The 24382-nt window shown below is 40.1% G+C and overlaps 1 protein-coding gene across 1 annotated transcript; it reads right to left on the bottom strand.

Annotated features, from left to right (window-relative positions):
* Window positions 1-5: 5 nt before the first annotated feature.
* On the bottom strand, window positions 6-23374 carry LOC136429439 (fibropellin-1-like). Its single transcript, XM_066419269.1, has 30 exons — window positions 23311-23374; window positions 22631-22858; window positions 21655-21780; window positions 20455-20565; window positions 20234-20344; window positions 20013-20123; window positions 19791-19901; window positions 19570-19680; window positions 19357-19467; window positions 19147-19257; window positions 18887-19000; window positions 7390-7500; window positions 7180-7290; window positions 6970-7080; window positions 6760-6870; window positions 6550-6660; window positions 5144-5254; window positions 4931-5041; window positions 4718-4828; window positions 4508-4618; window positions 4295-4405; window positions 4085-4195; window positions 3875-3985; window positions 3506-3619; window positions 2560-2673; window positions 1908-1967; window positions 1436-1511; window positions 997-1025; window positions 821-878; window positions 6-577 (listed from the first exon to the last, which is right to left on the bottom strand). The coding sequence occupies exons 1-30, from the start codon at window positions 23372-23374 to the stop codon at window positions 289-291; spliced, it is 3381 nt and encodes a 1126-aa protein (XP_066275366.1). The 3' UTR covers window positions 6-288.
* Between the last annotated feature and the right edge of the window lie 1008 nt (window positions 23375-24382).

The following is a 24382-nucleotide window of genomic DNA, read 5'->3' as shown; positions in this document are numbered from 1 at the left end:
TCATTAAACGTCCATCATTCTAATTGCCATTGATATATATGCCCACGTGTGATGTCCATATGCATATGGAAAGATCAGTTTAGGGATCTTTTGCCTCTCTTACTTTTAATTTAGGTCATTGGCGCACGTCCAGTTCAAAATATTACAATACATTATCAACTCATTGTCTTGGCTATGACGTAGGGTATACTATAGATAGCTATAGTGTAAAAAAAAAACAAGCAAAAGGTTTGTTTACATTATATTTGCACAACGTTTACAGTTGGAAGCCGGCGAAACGTGATGGTGCTAACAGGAAGTCTTAGATACATTGGAAACTCTTCCCCTCCTCACACCGCCATCGTCATAGTCCGGTAATGGGACGGAAGGAGGGTATGACAACTTCTTCATCCACAACTTGTTCTCATAATGACGAGACACGACATTGCTGACCATCTCTATTCCCCTCTGGTGGTCACGGCGGGGATGCCGGGATGACATCCTGTCCGCTGACATGGTGCTCGATGAATTCCTAGACGATTGTCCACTTCCCAAGCTGGAGGAGTACCCTGCAGATGTGTATCCCTTTTCCTTTTCACTGCAGGAGTAAAACAAGCATGAGATTGTGTGTATGCATGTATGTGAGGGGTAAAAGCTATGTATGTCTGAAAGTTATGTATGTCTGAAAGTACTTAATACATTCAAAATACAAATTCAAAAGACGAATTGAAAAGTTATCTACGGCATCTTTGTTTTACTTTTCACACCATGTTAGTAAACCTTTTATGGCTTCTCCCCAGACATAACGTTGTGATACCATAACGTGATGATATTGACCTACCCTATGTCTTGCAGCCATTTGGTTGGCCACAGATGGATTTCATCCTCCAGGGTATCACCTGCATTAGGAAACATCTCTTTAGATCAATGGGTATCATATGTAATGGGTTCTACTTAAATGATAGCTGATTGAAGTGTATTCAGAAAAAGCAAATTCATTGAAATAAGACAACTCACCATCTTTTATCCTGTTTCTTTTGTCATCACTGTAAAGATAATTGAATACGTATGGCATACAGTTCCTTATAAGCGGTTAACATCAGTTGTCACGAGTACTGAAACAATCATGTCTATTAGTGATGCGTGTACAACTCAACAACAATTCATAGTATCTGTTGACAGGTGCATTTGGTAATTCATCATGTATTTTTGATGTTTAATCACCTGACATTTAAAAAAGACATGTATATCATCACTATATAATGTAGTTTAAGCCTATCAACGGCCAGACCTGTCCTAAAGTCTGTGATCGACATGTGACAAACGGCTCTTTTCATTACTCTTGTGCTTAGCTAGCCAAAACAATTTAGACATGTAAAATACAACATCCTGATATATTGTTGATCAACGATCAACTTGACACCATCTTATGAATAGTGATACCAGTTATACTCACCACCAGTAGATGATCAGGCAGCAGAAGGTCACGAGACAGACCAAGCAAAGGAAGGCCAGGAGCGCAAGGAGGATGTCTGTGAGAGTTAGTAAACACAGCAACGTTACACGTTTAGGTCTATTGTCAGTCCCTAGCATTACCCTGATTGTATGAGCAATCCACAATGACTATCAGCCTTTTGGAAATGGACAGACACGGTGAAGGTCCGTCAGAACTTTGTGAAGGTACTCTGGATGAACTGACAGGAAAGTTACATTACATTTCCTGTCAGTTCATCCAGAGTACCTTCTCAAAGTTCTGGTCGGTCACCTTATGTCCTACGAACAGGAAACTGCATTACCAATTGTGAACAGAGATGGATCTCTGCAGTCCATAATTTGTAGAGGCTACTTTATTAGAACGTGTGTAGACAGCTGAAAGACCAGTAGTCACTAAATGATTGAGAGATGTTTCGCAAGATGTCAACACTTACATTCAACCTCACATGGAATGAAGCCGTTCCTGCAGAGACCAAGAATACTCAAAGATATCTCTGGAAAAGAGATAAATGGTAGTCAGACATTACACTGAAGCAGTCACTAACATCCTTATATGGAGGTATTCGGGCAGCATGTCCACAAGTGTCTGAGTGAGGGCAATCGGCTAGTTGAGATAGGTTTCAGTGTGCTATTCTGGGTAAAGATAACTTTTCAGGGTGATAGTACATTAGCAGTATTATAAAGATTTAATACACGCAGCATTAAGGTTTTTTGGTAGCGTTACGATTAACAGTCCAACACTGAGGAACGTGCAAGAAAAGATGCTTCCATGGTCCAATTCAATACCTGTGTATCGACAACAATTTCCGGTTTAATTCTAAGTTAGACTGTGTTTTGGTAAACGATACAAGTCTACTCTAACAGACACGTCCATTTCTCCTGTACACAGTTGGAACCGTTAGCTGTACGAAACTGCACAATCACAGCTAGCTATAACCATCCGGTCAGTCATGACTTCTGTGGCCAAGGGCAGGATGCACAGTCACCAGGTCCTGCTAGCAAAGTGTGTACAATTTTGAAAGATACCAAAGATCTTTGATGATTGATGTACAAACATTAAAAACAAGTTGTGTAAAAGTTTCTAACCTGTTTCACAGTTTAGCCCAGTATACCCAGAAGTGCAGCTACAGGTGTAGAGGTCCCCGTCTTCACGACACGTGCCATTGTTCCGACAAGGCGAGGATGAACAACCAAGGACACCTGGCGGAGGAGCAAATGATGACATGCATGGAATAATAAAAGTAGAACAGCGATGCTAGTATTCCATACGAAATCTCTTCGTCTCTTCTTGTATCGTGTCTGTCATAAGTAAAGATCATTCTACTAAGAACACTGACTGCTGTATAACTGTATGCTACCATATCATCATGATAACAATGTTTACATGCTGGAACAGCTTCAAAAGTACGACTGTAACCTAACATTGGCAGACTGACAAAATCTACACATATGCTAAATATTTCTATTCACCATTCTTACAGTTGGTCCCGCTGTAACCCGGGTTACAGTTACAGGTGTAGGAGTTGACACCATCAACACAACCCCCATTGCAAGGGCCAAGGGTACAAAAGCTACATAATTACCCTCTGTGTGTTCAGCGCATGGGCGATGAGCTCTACGAAGGGGCTGTGTTCAGCGCAGGGGCTACAGCTGTGTGTTCATGCAGCGCAGGGGCTGTACTCAGCGCATGGGCGGTGTGCTCTGCGCAGGGACTGTGTGTTCATGCAGCGCAGGGGCTGTACTCAGCGCTGTGGCTGTGTTGAGCGCAACACGCGCAGTCTCTTCATGCCCTGGTTTATCAAATGGAAGATTTCTTACCGGACTTTGACAAAGAGCTCGCAATTAGGATCAAGGCCGACATTCTTAAATCTAACAACTCAGGGTTTACACTAGGCAGATTACACAGAAAGTTTGGAAAACAGTTAAGCGTACAGTAGTGTCACGACTTACATGTGCATCCTCACCAAGCGGTAATAATGGATACCAGAGGGTGAGGATGCAAAAGTCATTGATATGTAAAGATTTTTCTCACCATCACCACAGTTGGTGCCGCTGTAACCCAGGTTACAGTTACAGGTGTAGGAGTTCACTCCATCCACACAGACTCCGTTGATACCACATGGTGAGGAGGCACACTCATCGATATCTGTAGGAAATGGAACAAACAATTGTGTAACAAGAGAAAAAAAATTATTTCAGCAGTTGATCCCGTTTTTACCCTGGTTAGATACTGGTGTAAAAGAATTTGAGTTAGAGTGGTGCTAACGCATTATTTCACTAATAAGAGAAGAAATTCAGAATGACAATTAACACTGTCTACTAAACAAAGAGTTAGCACCAATCTATTACATTTTGTTAGTATTGGTAGACTGGGTCTTAAATTGTTTCACATTTTCCTCACCAGTTTCGCAGTTGGTGCCAAAATAACCCGCGTTACAGCTGCAGGTGTAGGAGTTGATGCCATCGTCACAGGTGCCACTAACACATGGTGATGATGCACACTCGTCGATGTCTGTAGAAAAACAAAACAACATGAATATAAACAAAACAAAGTCTACTTTAATAAATTAAAGTAATCCAAAAGTCTTAAATTGTTTCACATTTTCCTCACCAGTTTCGCAGTTGGTGCCGAAATAACCCGCGTTACAGCTGCAGGTGTAGGAGTTGATGCCATCGTCACAGGTGCCACTACCACATGGTGATGATGCACACTCGTCGATGTCTGTAGAAAAACAAAACAACATGAATATAAACAAAACAAAGTCTACTTTAATAAATTAAAGTAATCCAAAAGTCTTAAATTGTTTCACATTGTCCTCACCAGTTTCACAGTTGGTGCCAAAATAACCCGCGTTACAGCTGCAGGTGTAGGAGTTGATGCCATCGTCACAGGTGCCATTACCACATGGTGATGATGCACACTCGTCGATATCTGTAGAAAAACAACACAACGTGAATGTAAGCAATACAATGTCTATGGTAATGAAAATAAAAACTAATCCAAAAGTCTTAAATTGTTTCACATTTTCCTCACCAGCTTCGCAGTTGGTGCCAAAATAACCCGCGTTACAGCTGCAGGTGTAGGAGTTGATGCCATCGTCACAGGTGCCACTAACACATGGTGATGATGCACACTCGTCGATGTCTGTAGAAAAACAAAACAACATGAATATAAACAAAACAAAGTCTACTTTAATAAATTAAAGTAATCCAAAAGTCTTAAATTGTTTCACATTTTCCTCACCAGTTTCGCAGTTGGTGCCAAAATACCCCGCGTTACAGCTGCAGGTGTAGGAGTCGATGCCATCGTCACAGGTGCCATTACCACATGGTGATGATGCACACTCGTCGATATCTTTAGAAAAACAACACAACGTGAATGTAAGCAATATAATGTCTATGGTAATGAAAATAAAAACTAATCCAAAAGTCTTAAATTGTTTCACATTGTCCTCACCAGTTTCACAGTTGGTGCCAAAATAACCCGCGTTACAGCTGCAGGTGTAGGAGTTGATGCCATCGTCACAGGTGCCATTACCACATGGTGATGATGCACACTCGTCGATATCTGTAGAAAAACAACACAACGTGAATGTAAGCAATACAATGTCTATGGTAATGAAAATAAAAACTAATCCAAAAGTCTTAAATTGTTTCACATTTTCCTCACCAGCTTCGCAGTTGGTGCCAAAATAACCCGCGTTACAGCTGCAGGTGTAGGAGTTGATGCCATCGTCACAGGTGCCACTAACACATGGTGATGATGCACACTCGTCGATGTCTGTAGAAAAACAAAACAACATGAATATAAACAAGAGTCCTAGGACCCAAAATCTCCATGAAAATGTGTTTTTTATCAAACCAGTTCCCCCCATTCTATATCGCTCAATGGTATGACCCACACATGTTGGGGGGGGGGGGTGACCCACTTTCGCTACTACAAGTAACAGATGGCAACAATAGCTACTACAAGTAACAGATGGCGATGCAATGGCCAACATTGCAAATATAGATTTCCCCATTACTTAGGCAAATTAAGTCCAATTTGCATAATTTGCACTTCATTGTATACAACCCTCTCTAAGCTACCTGCCAAGTAAATAACATGAAAATCTGTCGCTCCTTTCTTCAGTTATTCTCCTTGGAAAATATTTACAAACACGCCATTGCAGTTCCAGTGACATATACCAGGGGGCCCAAAATCGACCTTGACCTTTCTCCTCCCAGCACCTACCCACATACCAAATTTCATTACAATCCATCCACACGTTCTTCAGTTATGCTGATTTTAAGCGTCCGGTGACACATACATACACACACGGTGATTTAAACATACACACACGCGCACACACACGCAAACACACTAACTTTGCATGATTTGCACTTCAGTGTGTACATCTCTGTCCAACCTACCTGCGTACCAAATAACATGAAAATCTGTTGTTCCTCTCTTCAGTTATACCCCTTAAGAACATTTTTACAAATAGGCCATTGCAGTTCCAGGGACACAAACCAGGGGGCCCAAAATCAACCTTGACCATTCTCCTCCTAGCGCATACCCACATACCAAATATCATTACAATCCATCTACACGTTCTACAGTTATGCTGACTTTAAGCATCCGACGACACACATGCAAACGATTTACCTCATTACTTATGCAAATTCGGTCTCATTTGCATAGTTTGCACTTAAGTGTGTACATTTTGGTCAAACCTACCTGTATACCAAAGAACATGACGATCTGTCGATCCACTCTTCAGTTCTTCTACATTGAAGATTTTAACAAATACGCCATTGCAGTTCTAGTCACACATGCCAGGGGGCCCAAAATCGACCTTGACCTTCCTCCCCTTAACACCCACCCACATACCAAAAATCATTACAATCCATGTACAGGTTCTACAGTTATGGTGAATTTAAGCGTCCGGTGACACATACATACACACAAACACCAAACGCAAGCAAAACAGTATCTCCATGAAAAAGTCTTTTTTCATGGAGATAACAAAACAAAGTCTACTTTAATAAATTAAAGTAATCCAAAAGTCTTAAATTGTTTCACATTGTCCTCACCAGTTTCGCAGTTGGTGCCAAAATAACCCGCGTTACAGCTGCAGGTGTAGGAGTTGACGCCATCGTCACAGGTGCCACTACCACATGGTGATGATGCACACTCGTCGATATCTGTAGAAAAACAAAACAACATGAATATAAACAAAACAAAGTCTACTTTAATAAATTAAAGTAATCCAAAAGTCTTAAATTGTTTCACATTTTCCTCACCAGTTTCACAGTTGGTGCCAAAATAACCCGCGTTACAGCTGCAGGTGTAGGAGTTGATGCCATCGTCACAGGTGCCATTACCACATGGTGATGATGCACACTCGTCGATGTCTGTAGAAAAACAAAACAACATGAATATAAACAAAACAAAGTCTACTTTAATAAATTAAAGTAATCCAAAAGTCTTAAATTGTTTCACATTGTCCTCACCAGTTTCACAGTTGGTGCCAAAATAACCCGCGTTACAGCTGCAGGTGTAGGAGTTGATGCCATCGTCACAGGTGCCATTACCACATGGTGATGATGCACACTCGTCGATGTCTGTAGAAAAACAAAACAACATGAATATAAACAAAACAAAGTCTACTTTAATAAATTAAAGTAATCCAAAAGTCTGAAATTGTTTCACATTGTCCTCACCAGTTTCACAGTTGGTGCCAAAATAACCCGCGTTACAGCTGCAGGTGTAGGAGTTGATGCCATCGTCACAGGTGCCATTACCACATGGTGATGATGCACACTCGTCGATGTCTGTAGAAAAACAAAACAATGTGAATGTAAACAAAACACAGTCTACTTTAATAAATGAAAATAATCCAAAAGTTAAACATTGTTTCACATTTTCCTCACCAGTTTCGCAGTTGGTGCCAAAATAACCCGCGTTACAGCTGCAGGTGTAGGAGTTGATGCCATCGTCACAGGTGCCATTACCACATGGTGATGATGCACACTCGTCGATATCTGTAGAGAAAGAGAACAAATCAAAACTTCAATACAAACAAGGCTAATTTTCTGCTTTTTTAATTCATGTCGTTTTTGTAATTTTCGTTTGAATGAATTTTTAAAGACTTCATTGATGTCGTAAACTTATATCTAATGTGTATTACATTTTAGTGATGTTACAGGTCGAACATGACAATTATATAAATGGTACTCCAGGTGCTTCTAACAGCTAGTGATATAGTCATCTTACCCACTGCTCTTAGACACAATGTTTTACAACAACAACAACAACAACAACAACAACAACAACAAAAAACACCGTCCAACACCGTGTACCTACTTTTACATGAGGCCGTGCCATTCCACACTCCACTGAAAGCTCCACTGATTCCTCCTCCAGTGCACATTAAAACATCATCTCCCTCCAGTTGGAATCCTGACGGGCATTGAATATGCACGACTTCTCCACATGAGGCTGTGATGTTGATATCTTGATTGATGCACCTTCGCTCTGTCGATCAGTGAGTTTAGATATTAAGAAAAAACTTTCATTGCATTTTTCGCCAACTTTGCTCCCGCCATTTAGTTCTTATGTTTATTTTCTGTGTTGAACGAATTGACATTCTGTAATGCATAACAACATTGCTTAATAATTTCTTAGAGGATGATTCTTTTTTCTTGTGGAATGCCCTTAATCCTTATCATGTTCTGAGAAACATTATCTATTAACTAGATTTAGATGTAATACCTGACATGTTTGATGCAATTATATATTTCCTAATCCAACACTTAGAACATACGTAGGCACATCACTCATTGACACCTCTAGGAGAAGAAGTTTCCATCTTAGTCGGAAACTAACCTGATTCACACAGGATATTATGAGCGCCGTCACAACGTACGGGACTGTAGCCGTTTTTACTCAAGACAAGGCAGTCTTCCTCAGCTCTCCCGGACGTAATGTCGGGTATCACTGATGTAGGTGTTAGGTCTGAAAAATATGGCATAACACATGCACCTTGAATCAATATCTTATTATACAACAACGAGTGTACTAGCATTGGGAAGTTCTTTCTTGACGTACCGTGACAAACCATGTTCCGTTGATTTTCGAAAGATATCTCGATAAAGCATTTCAGAATAAGCGACTATGGGTGAGATTCGAGGCATAGTAGTGTTTAATTTAGCCATATGATATCTGAGTGTATGTAACATTTTGTGACAGGTTGGAATGATACTTACTACATCAGCCATTATGCATTATCCCCTTCTGTGTATTTTGTTCCATGTGCAGGACAGATGGAAGAAGAAAGTAAAGGCAGACCAATTGCATCTTACCATCTAGATATGAACACCAGGGCTCCACCGAACCCGGAATCGCAGGATTCCAGCAGCACCCTTTAGCCTGACAATCTCCGTCTCCCGCTAAACAGTCTATCTTCCAATTAGGATCAGCAACACAGCTTGCAGCGCCAGACGACACTAGGATAAAGTAAAGATGTCCTTTATTATTAACGATTAACGTTGTACGAGCTATTGTCTATACTGATACAGACATGTACTGTATAAGTTCTTCTATGACATTTTAAAAATACACTTGATTACAAACCTTCCGTTAAAAGAGCAGTGGAATATATCAATCTACGCAAACCAGAGCTCCACCACCCCTCACCTCCGTCGACGATTTTTTTTCTCATATGCATAACTATATCAAATGATGTTCACCTCTACTTAACTTACACTATGTCACAAGTATGACGTTCCCATCCTTGACCACTAAATATATTTTCATAGATATTCCTATCATGCAATCAATGTCTGATTTGACACAAGATAAGCTGAAATGATATGTCTATGACTTTCTGTTAACCTACTAACCTATTTCAACCCAGTAGAACGTGTCCAGCACATCGAGCTTCCTTGCTCCAATCCAGTACTGCTGCCAATCAGACATGGATTGCCTGATACTGTCCAGTTCGCCTGGTCTGTCGTCTGTCGCCATGTAGCCGCCTTTATTACGACACGTCCCCAAGGCCTCGTGCCATTGGGTTGCAGTCCCGTCAGTCCTGTAGCACGAAGGTTCGTACTGCCAGGCTGGCTCTGTGACTGTCAAAAATAACGTAATTGTAAGGTACATATACATGTACTTACAGTCAAGAGTACTAGTAATCTCCAAGCAGTTCAAACGGTGGCAAAGACCGTATCCAACTAGCAAAAATAGTTGGGTGGCTATAAAAACTCCTTTTGCCAGTTGGATACGATCTTTGCCATGGTTAGATCTGCTTAGAGATTAGAGTGCTAGTACTAAAACAAGAAAGCGAAACGAATTGGAACGGTCACATGTGAGAATTAATATTCTCCTATACCATCTACTCACACAAAAACTTTTCAGTTTTAGTAACGATGTGTCATTATGAATTCACATCCACTCCCCAAATAATGTTATCATTCACCTTTAAACGCTTCATAGCAAATGGGCTATAATATTTTTGTATTAAGGTATAGATCCGTTCAACATAGACATTATCTGAGGCCTTTGAAACGCAACTTACCACATGGGGAGGCGTACCCTGCCACCAGCAGCACGAGTATGATGATGCGGGCTGTCCGTAGCATTCTCCTCTTGAAAAAATATGTCAACAGCGTTGATATTGATGCCACAGTGCAAGTGAACAACCACTTGATATAACTACATTTGCAACAAGAGTTCCACGAACCCATACCTTCGTCAATGGATGGGTTGGTAGTTGGGTGGGATGTTATGAAGGATGCAAATGTATTATGTTGATGTGGATTTGATATGCGGAAATAATGTAGGTGATTTGTTATGTATGGAAAGAAGGAGTGGAGGGTAGTATGGTGTGATAGCAGGGAAGTCGTTGTTTTGAATAATTGTTCGACGTTAGATGTGGATTAAATTTGTGCAGATGAAAAGTTGGAACGTTTTGGCAATAGGATGAATTGTTTTGTGAGACGATGAATAGGTTGGCTAGAGATTTGTATGTTTGGTGGAAGTCTGGATGGAACCTTTTAAAATTGGTGCAGGGTACAAAATGTTGTCGGTTTGTGATGGTGGTGTGTTTTATTTTGGATTTAGGTAGGTGGTTGACGTGAAATGGCAATGTTGTAATCTTTCACAATCAGTGGGGAAGTGGGTGAGGTGGGTAAGAGGGGTGACATGTTAGGTTTTTAAATGTGTTTTGTTCTTTTAATTGGCGAAGGCTATTGTAACCTAGTGTCATTGGGTGAAAGATACTTGGTGGGTATGAAGATGTCTAGCTGGCGAAGTTGTTGTGATGCTTGTTGTAGCTGCAGTTAGACAGGGTGTTATCAGAGGGAACTTTATGTAAGATAGGTATGTGGTGTAGGAGGTAGTGTCAGTGGTGTTTATATGTGTGGTAGGGCCTCACTGGATATTACCACATTGAGAATAGGGAGGGTTTCGCTTCAGTGCATTCAGTAGACTTAATTTAACAGGCTCCAGATGTGGCTAGAGATATCAGAAATTGGCAAAATAGAGGAGTTACCCAGCTGATACATACAGTTTGCCACATATACTCACATTTCATAAAGCTACCTACACCTCCAATATGACGTCTCTAGCAGCATGCACCGTTACAGAAATATGAGGTGTCGGCATAAATTGTGCAGATGAGGTCCGAATCAGCATAATGCACATTCAGGTGTATTCACCTTTCCTAAAGGCACGTACACCTCAAATATGACCTCCGTAGCATTTAGTATAAGGGAAATATACGTTTGTATAAAATATGCAAATGAGGTCCTCATTAGCATGATCCACATTCTGTTTTATTCACCTATCCTGAAGCAACCTACACCTCCAATATGACATCTATGGCATATGCCGTAAGGGAAATATGAAGTCTCATTCCTCATTAGCATAATACACATGCCTTTGTATTCGCCTTTCCTATAGATACACACACTCCAATATGACATCTGTAGCATGTACCCAAAGGGAATATGAAATTTTGGCATAGATTATGCAAATAAGATCATCTTTAGCATAATACACATTCAGATTCAGGTGTATTTACCTTTCATAAAGCTACCTACACCTGCAATAGGACATCCCTATCATTTATCGAAAGGTATCTAAAGTTCCTTCATTATAGACCACCCCACATCGGCTTGTTTTTTCCAAGGCCATGCATCACTATGTAGTCACACTGCCTACAGCTGACTGACAAGCCAATTTGTCCCAGCAACTACGTTTCCTGCCTCCCATATGACAACTACGCACCCCTATCACTTATCCATGACCCCTCGAAACAACACCGCCAACATATTCCAGCCAGAACACATACTGAGCATACAATATAACACGTTTCTACACTTTTCTCGTTAATTATGGAAAGTACTTCGCCCAAAATCTAATCATCTTGAGATTTCCCGCATACACACCAACACACCAAATACGACAACAACCCATCCAGGCGTTATCGACTTATCGTGTTCAGTAACAGACACACAGACAAGCATCAAAACATAACCTTCTTGACGAAGGCAGTGAGTTATCAACACGGCGACATCGACTATAGTCACAGCTTAAAAACAAAGCCGTATTTAAATAACTCAAAGACTGATCGGTGGGTAAAGTCCCATTTGCACAAAGACGGACCATCTCCAGATCATGGTTGGGAACAAATGTCTTGCTTCCATTGCATATTCACAACATTTCATTAGTTTAAACTAAACGAACACGTAAGTCAATGATATGGATATCATGTACGAAACGTTATTAAGAATAACCGCAGCTTGCTTGCCCAGGTCAGGAAACTTCTAGAATGTTAACAGACACTTAAAAAAATACAAGTTTCAAAAACGGTCTGTCGTTTTGATGCTTACGTCGTTTTGATGCTTACGTTGACCATACAGCAGTCATCAAAACTCGATGGACTTTGCGCATCATTTAAGACGTATACAGTTCTTAGGATTTTATTAGATGTGATTTTGATTATCTGACAATACAAAACTGCCTTAGAAGCAGCATGTATCAAACCTCCTTCAAGTCTAAAATGCCTTGAAATTCAGCAAAAGGTAAATTACTAGGTAATTATGAAATTCCAAAGTTAAGAGGACAATTTTATATAAAAACAGATACAAGCCTACCTATCTCTGTGGCGTCTCCTCAGATCTCTTCGGTAGTGTTTGTAACAGGTAGCGATAGCCGCCCGTCGTGATCACCAAACATTTTATTGTCATAGGGGATTTATTGGTGCACTAAACGACACCTAGGCAACATCCGCACCCATTACGAGCTAGATGATTGCGTTAAGTGATCTATTTTCAAAATGAAGTAATCCTTAAAGCCGTTTAAGTATTCCTTATGATGTGAGTGTAACACCGGGGCTAGTACGTCGCAAAATAGACGTTATGAGGAAATATGCAGTGACTGGACATTAATTGGAACTTGTCTCATAAAACTAGCTATTTGAAAGCGACAAAATTGTTTTCCTACATACTAGGCACTGTGGTATTTCTGTGATAAACCGGATATGACTGCACGGATCTCCAAAATAAGGCATGCCAGCAGTTTGTGCCTATATTCCTTCGGTTGTTGACTCAGGAACTGTCCACATTCTCAGACGGTGAATTTTACAATTTAAAAATCAACGTTTGCACAAAATCACTCGAGTGACTAAAATAAAGCTACTTACTATCTGCCTGTATTCAAAGAGTGTCCAAGTTCTTTGTTGCATTGCTTGAATCAGAATCACAAGGTGACCAATGATATTTTTGCAATAAGTTAATACGATACTGAATCATGAGTGCTCGATATGTGCCCACATTACAGCTTAGAAAACTTATTACCTAATAGGTTTACATCATCATAATCACTGGTAAGGTATATACAACTGATAAGACAGTTTATTTACACAATGTACACAGTGTTTCATAACAGCTTAAAGGTCGTTTATGACCTTAGGGCCACAGGTCATTATATTAGAACAAAGGTGAGGGCCGAATAGCTCCACGACCTTCTGAACATTTGAGACAATATAAACCAGTACATTTCTGAGTGAAAGAAATGGGAGGGGGGATCTCCCTTGCAGTTTCTCAGTTGACATGCGCCCCTCCTAAGCTCCATCCTGAACAATTTTCCTGCAAGGAATTATGTGTTTGTTAACAAAGTCTTGCTGGAAATGTAAAGGTCAGAGGCGAATAAAGGGAATAAAAAGTTAAGAACATTTATAATACCAGTAGTTACTCAACGTGATGATTTGTTAATTATGCTAGTTACATATGATTCCAGATAAAATGGTCAATGCTGTGATCTCTGAATAAGATTTTTTATTCTCTTCTTTATTTCACCCCCTTACAACTTGGTATGAGCTGTCCCATCACTTGTCACTAGTAAACACCTGGTGCAGTAGGCCAGACAAAGTTGACTTCAGTTTATAGTTGATATGAACACCAGCACTAAAGTTGGCCTGGTTTTCATTAAAAAACAGTTTGTTCCTTCCAACAGATAAGCATCGATAGTGTTATCTACAGAAGCGACATATTGCACGCAACGGTTTTTGCATAACGTAGCTTCGCTCACTCGGTGGATTTATTCAGTAGTTATAGCAAATGACCAGGCGTTATGACATATACACCGAGGGATAGGCGGGTCATTAATGTTATTTTCATATAGGCTATCCAAACTTACCCATATAAGAGTACCAAATTCCTGCATGACGCATAGATCCCTTAATACGACGTACTGTACATGTAAATGCATTTGTCCAGTTTTTTTAGAAATGCATTTGAAAGTTTACATTTGTTCTTTTTGTAAAGAAGATGACAGATTTCATTTTCAAACCAAAATTTTCACACAAAATATTTCATATCATTGCACTCGTGGCATGTCAAATCTTTTTTTCAAATCGACTCTGCTCTATTCATCATCATTCCCCCCTTCTTGGGTATCCTTCGAATTGGTCAATGTTATGTGCATATATCTCCCTCTGGTTGGTTAATATCATTATTTGCCACTTGAGATTCATTATTCACAACTTTAGATTCACAACTTTTGTCATAACCGATATGCAATAGGGATTTCTGATTGATCTACGCCATCTGGCAATATGATAATTAGAATTAATCTTCATTATTTGCATTTGGGTGGTAGGCCTTGATCTCTGGAACAATACATGGGTGACTGAATTTTGAATTGAAGATTGAAAACATACACATGTGCATTGTATGCTTTTCCTCAACTTTCATGAAAGCCAGGGCACACCATCATATCCATCGAGTTGGAGACTCCTAAAGCTATGGTCATCTGCCAATTGATTCTATGTTTATTCACATTTTTCCAGACAATGTAAACCTGAAGTTATCTCTCTGTCAGTCAGTACCGGCAGTAGTAACTAAATGCATATTCATATATGTTCAAATTTTCTTAAATTTTTCTCGCCCTGTCTTTGTTGAAATTTGCGCTTTATCCGAAGTAGCCTCTTCCATATCAATTACTAGTACAACATAATCTGAAAAGTGTGCTGTCTGGAACATCTTATCAATTGGCCACCTACGAACGTACTACCTGACACATCAAATAGGCAACTATTCATTGACCTGGAGAGATAGCAGCTGCCCCCTGTTTGCCGTGTAAACTAGCTACCCTGTTTACGCGGCAGGAGGCGCCGCACACACCGACCTTTCATATTTGCTGTTAGATAAGAGTTTCCAAATTAAATTCCAGTTCTCAGCAGCGAAATTTAATCTTGTCTCTGGGCTGCTCATAATTAGAGTCCAGAATGGCTCATGGAGGGGGTCAATCAGGACCCGACATGTCATACGTCTTTGGTTTATCTTACAAATGAAACATCAGACATCTTTTAATGTGCTTTTGACAAACATTAAAACACTACACACAACAAAAGAGTTTGCTGTACTACTACTTTGGGGGGCTTTCGAGAAGAACTCTGTCACTTTATCAACCCAGTAAAGACTGTTTTTATATGGTCTTCTTGCAATATATCTGGAAAGTAACTGAATAGTTTCCTCCCCGGCTAAAATGGATTTTTGACTTTTCGTTGTTTTCGCATCAACAGATTAAGAAAGAACTGTAGCTGTCCTGAATATTGGTAGCTGGTCATGAAGGAATTCTAAATCTGATTTGTTTGCACCATATGGATGACCTTATAAAATTGTATTGTCCGTGATATTACTTTTTTTCTAAGAGAAAATACAGCACTTTGATACATAACACTGCAATGAAACTATTTATTCAATGTGTATTTTGATCAAAGCTACAAACGTACCTTCGCACAAATTCATATCTACTTATCATCTGTAGTTATTTAGAAATTGTTATTTTCAACTTATTCATAGATATCAATTTATGAGAACGTACGTTTGTAGCTTTGATCATTATGCACATGGAAACATAGTTTCATTGTAGTGTTGTGTACCAAAGTGCTCAGATTAAGAATTCTTCTATGACCAGCTATCAATATTCAGTGCTGCAACAGTTTCTTCTTAATTTCATTAGTGAGAAAACAATGGAAAGGTAAAATGCCAATTTAGCCAGGGAGGAAACCTTAAATATTTCCAAGCCGTTCACTGTCAGGAATAGTCAGTTTTAGAAGACCTTGACACTTGGCCCTTCTGATAGATAGAGGTACAACCTTTTATTGGGAGTACATGCTGCTGAGAATGTGGAGACATTACCATAGCGTCTGGATTGGTGCGTGCTGATTGGTGGAAGGGAGACTGCACACTAAGGGCTGCTGCTATGGACAACATGGGGTCGATGACCTGACATGGAGGAGAGACGTTATTGTCAGATGATGTACAGGAAAGGAGGGCATGAAGAGAGTGTGTGGAAACGTTTTTACAGTTCAAATGTCACTCGGTACAAGACATATCAGGATTAATTTCTTTAAAGTGGGGACTAATCAAATCCTGAAATACCTACAGACTGAGGACTGAAGTATTCCTCTATCTAGGCTCATATTAACTAAGCGTGTATACACGACAAAAATTAATTACCACAAAATGTATAAGTATTATTATTCTTGTACGGTATTTACTTTCTTTTTTTAGTTCTTTCTTTATCTTATGTTGTATATTCTGTTATGGTGTTACTGATTAAGGTGACACTACTGTGTGCATCTGAAAGTATGATTTTATTCTCTCAAATATGTAAAGTAGATCTCTTAAAACCAGACATGGTTGTAGGTTATGGTATAGTTATCAGCACCAAACCCTATAAGTAAATATATTAGAGTAGTAAATAGTCGACCGACAGTGCAGACATCAGTTATACTCACCTGGAACACGGTTCCCATAATGAGCATCTTGCCAATCACAACATCTACTGGCAGCCTAGCGAACATCCGACCAATGGGAGTCAATGTCTCTTCCTCTGTCAGGGCCCCCTGCAGATTCAAACTCTAATAGCCAATCAGTACCAAGGACAGGAAACATTCCCGATATAACATGCATAGTCAGATTCAAAACCTAGGCTGTTGACAGCACATATTCAATACCAAGAACAATCTGCAATAAAAAAATTGTTTAGGTCTACTGCATATTTTGTTCTTAAAAACATCAAAATCATTCTGATTTTTTGCTGCTATCAATCGCCAGCGATGGAGGGAAATGTTACAGTTTTTTCACTATTTACTAGAAATTGGCCAAGTACTTATTCTGTTTATTTCTCTGCTCTATCATTATCATATACCTGGACAACAGTTAGTGTAAATCAGACTGTTGGAAATGGACAAACATGGTGAAGGTCCGTCAGAACTTCATTTCAGGTACTCAGATGAACTGACAGGAAAGTTACATTACATTCATCTCTGTCTTACCAACAGGACACCACATTACTCATTGTAAGCAGAGATGCATCTCTCCAGTCGCAGTATTCATAATATTCGTACCAGCTACTTTATAAGAACCTTAAAGTTCGACGAAATCTGAAAGACCAGTAGTCGTTGAATGTTTAAGAGAGGCCAACACTTACATTCAACCTCACAAGGAATGAATCCGTTCTTGTACAGACCAAGTATCCTCGAAGACATCTTTGAAAAACAGATAAATGTTATTCAGACATTACATCCAGGCGGCACATCTTTACATAGAGCCATTAGCTATAACTTAATATAAATTAGTTAATAAATCATATATCTATATTTAGCCATTAGCCATCCACACAGACTCTATTGTTACCACATGGTGAGGAGGCACACTCGTTGATATCTATATTACATGAACAAAAAAATTCAAAAGGACAGATAACATCGTGTAACTTTGTTTCATAAACGTCATTAATATATAACGGTTTCCCTCACCATTTGAACAGCTGGTCCCGCTGTAACCCGGGTTACAGTTAGGGGCGTAGGAGTTGACTCCATCCACACAAACTCCATTTTACGAAGGACCAATGGTACAAAAGCTACGAGGCCTCTACATAACCTCTGTGTGCTCAGCGCAGGGGCTTTACGTTCAGCGCAGGGGCTGTGTACTAAGTGAAGCGCAGGGGTTGTGTACTCAGTGCAGGGGTTGTGTTCAGCGCAGCGGCTGTTTTCATGAAGCGCATGAGCTATGTTGTCGCAAGGGCTGTGTTGAGCGTAACACGCACGGCCTTGTTATGCCCTGGTTTATTAAATGAAAGATTGCGCACTTGACTTCGTGTAGCTTTTAGAATTTCCAACGAATTCGCAATTAGGATCAAGGCGACAGTCCTAAAATTTACATTAAGCAGATTGTACATAAAGTTCGGAAAACAATTAAGCACATGTACAGCGTTGTCACGACTTGTATGCGCATCCTCAGGATGTGGTATCAATGGATGGCACATGGTGAGGAGGCACACTCGTCGATGTTTAAAAGAAATGGAACAGAGAAGTTTGAAAATGGACAGAAAACACCGTGCAACGAGAGAAAATATTGTCGACAATTCGCCATTAATTTCATAAACGTCATTAATATCTAACGACTTTCCTCACCATTTGAACAATTGGTCCCGCTGTAACCCGGGTTGCAGTTACAGGTGTAGGAGTTGACTCCATCCACACAGACTCCGTTGACACCACATGGTGAAGGAAAACAGTCATCTATGTCTGTAGAAAAATGAAACAGTGGTCACAAAATATGCAGAAAAACGTACTAAGCAAACAACAGTAAATGTTGTCCTCAAAGTCAAACAATTTTTGTTGTCCTCACCATCCCCACAGTTGGTCCCGCTGTAACCCGGGTTACACTTGCATGTGTAGGAGTTCACTCCATCCACACAGACTCCGTTGATGGCACATGGTGAGGAGGCACACTCATCGATATTTGTAGGAAATGAAGCAAGTTATCTCTAAAATTGACAGAAAATACCTAAGAAGAGAACCCATTGCTATCAGTTTCATAAACGTCATTAATATGTAACGATTTTTCTCACCATCACCACAGTTAGTCCCGCTGTAACCCGTGTTACAGTTACAGGTGTAGGAGTTGACTCCATCCACACAGACTCCGTTGATACCACATGGTGAAGAGGCACACTCATCGATATCTATAAAACATGAAGAAGGAAAAAGAATTTTTAAAAACGACAGAAAACATCGTGTAACAGGAGAAAATATTATCATGAGTTACACAAACGTCATTTATAACTTATATGTTATCCAAAAGTCTTAAATTGGGTCACATTTTCCTCACCAGTTTCGCAGTTGGTGCCAATATAACCCGCCTTACAGCTGCAGGTGTAGGAGTTGATTCCATCGTCACAGGTGCCATAACCACATGGTGATGATGCACACTCGTCAATATCTGTAGAAAAACAAAACAATATGAATATAAACAAGTCTAAGTCTATATTAATAAATAAAACTAATCCAAAAGTCTTAAATTGTTTCACATTGTCCTCACCAGTTTCACAGTTGGTGCCAGAATAACCCGCCTTACAGCTGCAGGTGTAGGAGTTGATGCCATCGTCACAGGTGCCACTACCACATGGTGATAATGCACACTCGTCGATATCTGTAGAAAAACAAAACAACGTGAATATAAGCAAGACAATGTCTATAGTAATAGAAATAAAAACTAATCCAAACGTCTTAACATGGTTCCCATTTTCCTCACCAGTTTCGCAGTTGGTGCCAAAATAACCCGCGTTACAGCTGCAGGTGTAGGAGTCGATGCCATCTACACAGGTGCCATTACCACATGGTGATGTCGCGCACTCGTCGATATCTTCAGGAGAAAGGAAACCAGTCAAAATCTTAAACCAAACAAGACCTCGTTGGCCAACTAAAAGACGGTTGCTTTCATGTGAATGTATAGGTTCTTTGTATTTTTTTCACCCAATTCACAATTTGTTCCGTTGAAACCGGCGTTACAGTCGCAAATGTAGGAGTCGATGCCATCTACACAGGTGCCATTACAACATGGTGATGATGCACACTCGTCGATATCTGTAGTAGAAAGAATCAAGGCAGAAATTAAACCCCCTTAAAAACTCAACGACCAAGTAAAAGACGGTTACTCTGATATGTAGATTCATAGGTTCTGGATATTTTTCTTACCCAATTCACAATTGTTTCCGTCGAAACCGGCGTTACAGTCGCAGATGTAGGAGTCGATGCCATCGTCACAGGTGCCATTACCACATGGTGATGTCGCGCACTCGTCGATATCTGTAGATGAAAGAATCAAGGCAGAAATTAAACCCCTTAAAAACTCAACGACCAAGTAAAAGATGGTTACTCTGATATGTAGATTCATAGGTTCTGGATATTTTTCTCACCCAATTCACAATTGGTTCCGTCGAAACCGGCGTTACAGTCGCAGACGTAGGAGTCGATGCCATCTACACAGGTGCCATTACCACATGGTGATGTCGCGCACTCGTCGATATCTTCAGGAGAAAGGAAACAAGTCAAAATCTTAAACCAAACAAGACCTCGTTGGCCAACTAAAAGACGGTTGCTTTCATGTGAATGTATAGGTTCTTTGTATTTTTCTCACCCAATTCACAATTTGTTCCGTTGAAACCGGCGTTACAGTCGCAAATGTAGGAATCGATGCCATCTACACAGGTGCCATTGCCACATGGTAATGATGCACACTCGTCGATATCTGTAGAGAAAGAAAATTGAAAATTCAACACAAACAAGGCCAATCTTCACATTTTTTTTTCAAAACTTACACCTTTCTTTTGATTTTCGTTTCGTTTGATGTCCCAAAACTTAATTGCTTCCGAAATCGGTTAGGTTAATGTCTAGTGTGTAGGTTCAATTCATTAACGTTACCACAGGGCGAACATTAAGTCGATACAAATGTTGGCGCTGCTAACAGGTTGTGATCTAGTCACCTAACTCCCTGCTCTTAGACACAGTGTTTTACAACAAAATCAAAATACACAGTCCAAGAACGTGTACCTACTTTTACATGAGGCCGTGCCATTCCACACTCCTCTGAAAGCTCCACTGCTTCCTCCTCCGGTGCACATTAAAACATCATCTCCTTCCAGTTGGAATCCTGACGGGCATTGAATATGCACGACTTCTCCACATGAGGCTGTGATGTTGATATCTTGATTGATGCACCTTTGCTCTGTCGATCAAATAAGTTTATATCTTTAGAAAAAAGACCTTGCATTGCATTTCGCCAATTTTGATTTTCTCTCACCATTTAGTTCACATGTTTATTTTTCATGTTGAAAGAACCGTACCGATAGTCTGCTGTGGATGACGATGCTTAATTCCTAAGAGGATAATTCTATTTTCTCGCGGAATCGATGCCCTATGGCTGTATCCTTGTGATGTTTTGAGAAACATTATCTATGAACAAGATTTGATACCTGATATTGCCTAACAGACATTTTGTATATTTTCCTAATCCCACAAATAGAACACAGCCACGTACTCACGTAGGTACATCACTCATTGACACCGCAAGGAGAAGTTTTCATTTTTTGTCCTGCTGGATTTCCAGAGCAAAAATATACGCTGACTGCTGAATTGCCAAGACACTTTTGAAATAAAGGATACTAGTTTGATATTGCTCATTTTTAGTTACTTCGCTTTACAACAACCGCGCGGGTGCAACATGCGCATTCTAGAAATACCCTCAACCCAACTTTTGTCGGGGCTAGCATACAGAACAAGCATGTGCAAACCGACAATTGTCGGGCTTAGCAGGACTAGGATTAAGTCGGAAACTAACCTGATTCACACAGGATATTATGAGCGCCGTCACAACGTACGGGACTGTAGCCGTTCTTACGCAAGACGAGGCAATCTTCCTCTCTCATGGACGTAATTCCGGGTATCTCTGATGTAGCTGTCAGGTCTGAAACATGTGGCATATAGCACGTACATCTTGAATCAATATCTTACTATACAACAACAAGTATACTGTCATTCAATAGTACGTTTTTAATTGACGTACCGTGACAAACCGAGTTCCGTTGACATTCGAAATATATCTCGATAAAGCGGCTATGAGATTCGAAGCATAGTAGTGTTTCATTTAGCCTTATGTGATGAGTGTATGTTTCATTTGTGAAATGTTGGAATGATAATAACTACATCTGCCATTATGCATTATCCCCTTCTGTGTATTATATTCCATGTGCAGGACAGATGGAAGAAGAAAGTAAAGGCAGACCAATTGCATCTTACCATCTAGATATGAACACCAGGGCTCCACCGAACCCGGAATCGCAGGATTCCAGCAGCACCCTTTAGCCTGACAATCTCCGTCTCCCGCTAAACAGTCTATTTTCCAATCAGGATCAGCAACACAGCTTGCAGCGCCAGACGACACTAGGATATAGTAATGACGCCCTTTCTCATTAAGATTGACGATTACGAGCTATAGTCTATACTGATGCAGACGTGTATTTTTTGTAACATTAGGTATACTTGATTACAGCGGAATAGAGCAGCGGAATATATAAACCTACGCAAACCAGAGTTCCACCACCCTGTACCTTCGTCAACGATTTTTTTCTAATACTTATTATACCCTAATATATATAACTATATCAAATGACGTTCACCTCTACCGAACTTACATATATCACAAATATGACGGTCCTGCATCCTTCACCACTAACGTATTTTCATAGATATTTCTATCATGCAATCAATGACTGATTTTACACAAGATGTCTATGATTTTCTGTTAGCCCACTAACCTATTTCAACCCAGTAGAACTTGTCCAGCACTTCGAGTTTCCTTGCTCCAATCCAGTACTGCTGCCCATCTGACATGGATTGCCTGATACTGTCCAGTTCGCCTGGTCTGTCGTCCGTCGCCATGTAGCCGCCTTTATTACGACACGTCCCCAGGGCCTCGTGCCATTGGGCTGTTGTCCCGTCAGTCCTGTAGCACGAAGGCTCGTACTGCCAGGCTGGCTCTGTGACTGTCAAAAATAACGTAATGGTAAGGTACATATACTTACAGTCAAGAGTACTAGTAATATCCAAGCAGATCAAACGGTGGCAAAGACCGTATCCAACTTGCAAAAAGAGTTGGGTGGCTATAAAAACTCCTTTTGCCAGTTTGATGCGGTCTTTGCCACTGTTAGATCTGCTTGGAGATTAGAGTACTAGTACTAAAACAAGAAAAGGGAACGAATTGGAACGGTCACGTGTGAGATTTAATATTCTCCTACACCATCTACTCACACAAAAACTTCCATCTACCGTTTCAGTTTTAGTAATGATGTGTCATCATAAATTCATTTTCTCTCCCCAAATAATGTTATCATTCACCTTTAAACGTTTCATAGCAAAATGGGATGTAATATTTTTGTATGAAGGTATAGATCCGTTCAACATAGACATTATTTGAGGCCTTTGGAACGCAACTTACCACATGGGGAGGCGTACCCTGCCACCAGCAGCACAAGTATGATGATGCGGGCTGTCCGTAACATTCTCCTCTTGAAAATGATATATCCACAGCGTTGATATTGATGCAACAGTGTAAGTGAACAACCACTTGATATAACTACATTTGCAAGGATTTATCAACACAGCGATGTCGATTATCGTCACAGCTTAAAAACAAAGCGGAGATAACTCAAGGACTGAGCGGTGATGAGTAAAGACAAAGTAGGCCCTTCAACAACTCCAAAGTCGGACCATCTCCAGATCAAGGTTGGGAATAATTGTCTTGCTTCCATTGCATATTTACAAACTTTCATTAGTTAAACCAAACCAACACATAACCACAGCTTGCTTGCCCCAGGTCAGGAAACTTCTAGAATCTTACCAGACACTTCAAAAATACAAGCTTCAAAAACCTTTTGTCTCTTTTGACGCTTACGTCAATCATACTTACTCGATGGACTTCGCACAGCATTCAAGACGCATACAATTCTTGTAAGGATTTCTATCTTTTTTTTAAATATGACGTTGATGATCTGACAATACAAAACTGCCTTAGAGCCAGCATACTGCCTTGAAATCCAGCAAGAGGTAAATTAGGTAATGATTAAATTCCAAAGTAAAGAGGAAAATATTATCTCAAAATAGATACTAGCCTACCTACATGTATCTCTGTGGTGCTTCCTGTGACCTCTAGACTCTAGAAAATGTACGTAATGAGGAAATACGCAGTGACTGCACATTAATTGGAACTTATCTCATGAAACTATATTAGCTATTGGAAAGCGACAAAATTGTTTTCCTACATACTAGGTACTGTGGTATTTCTGCGATAAACCGGATATGACTGCACGGATCTCCAAGATAAGCATGTCAGCAGTGTGTGCGTATATTCCTCCGGATGCTGACTCAGGAACTGTCCACATTCTAAGACAGTGAATTTTACAATTTAAAAATCAACGTTTGCACAAAATCACTGTAGTGACTAAGATAAAGCAACTTACTATCTGCCTGTATCCAAAGAGTGTCCAAGTTCTTTGTTGCATTGCTTGAAT

The sequence above is a fragment of the Branchiostoma lanceolatum genome, chromosome 3, assembly GCF_035083965.1.
Source record: "Branchiostoma lanceolatum isolate klBraLanc5 chromosome 3, klBraLanc5.hap2, whole genome shotgun sequence".
In the NCBI taxonomy this organism is placed as follows: Eukaryota; Metazoa; Chordata; class Leptocardii; order Amphioxiformes; family Branchiostomatidae; genus Branchiostoma; species Branchiostoma lanceolatum.
This window is presented reverse-complemented; position numbering and strand designations above follow the sequence as displayed.

Bases quoted from the DNA above. Each gene is read 5' to 3' on its own strand.
- LOC136429439 (XM_066419269.1), bottom strand. From the start codon at position 23,374: ATGTTACGGACAGCCCGCATCATCATACTTGTGCTGCTGGTGGCAGGG. The intron at 19,902-20,012 runs GTAAGAAAAATA...TTTCTACTACAG, and splicing joins CGGAAACAATTGTGAATTGG to ATATCGACGAGTGTGCATCA. The intron at 1,968-2,559 runs GTTAGAAACTTT...TCTCTTTTCCAG, and splicing joins TGGGCTAAACTGTGAAACAG to AGATATCTTTGAGTATTCTT.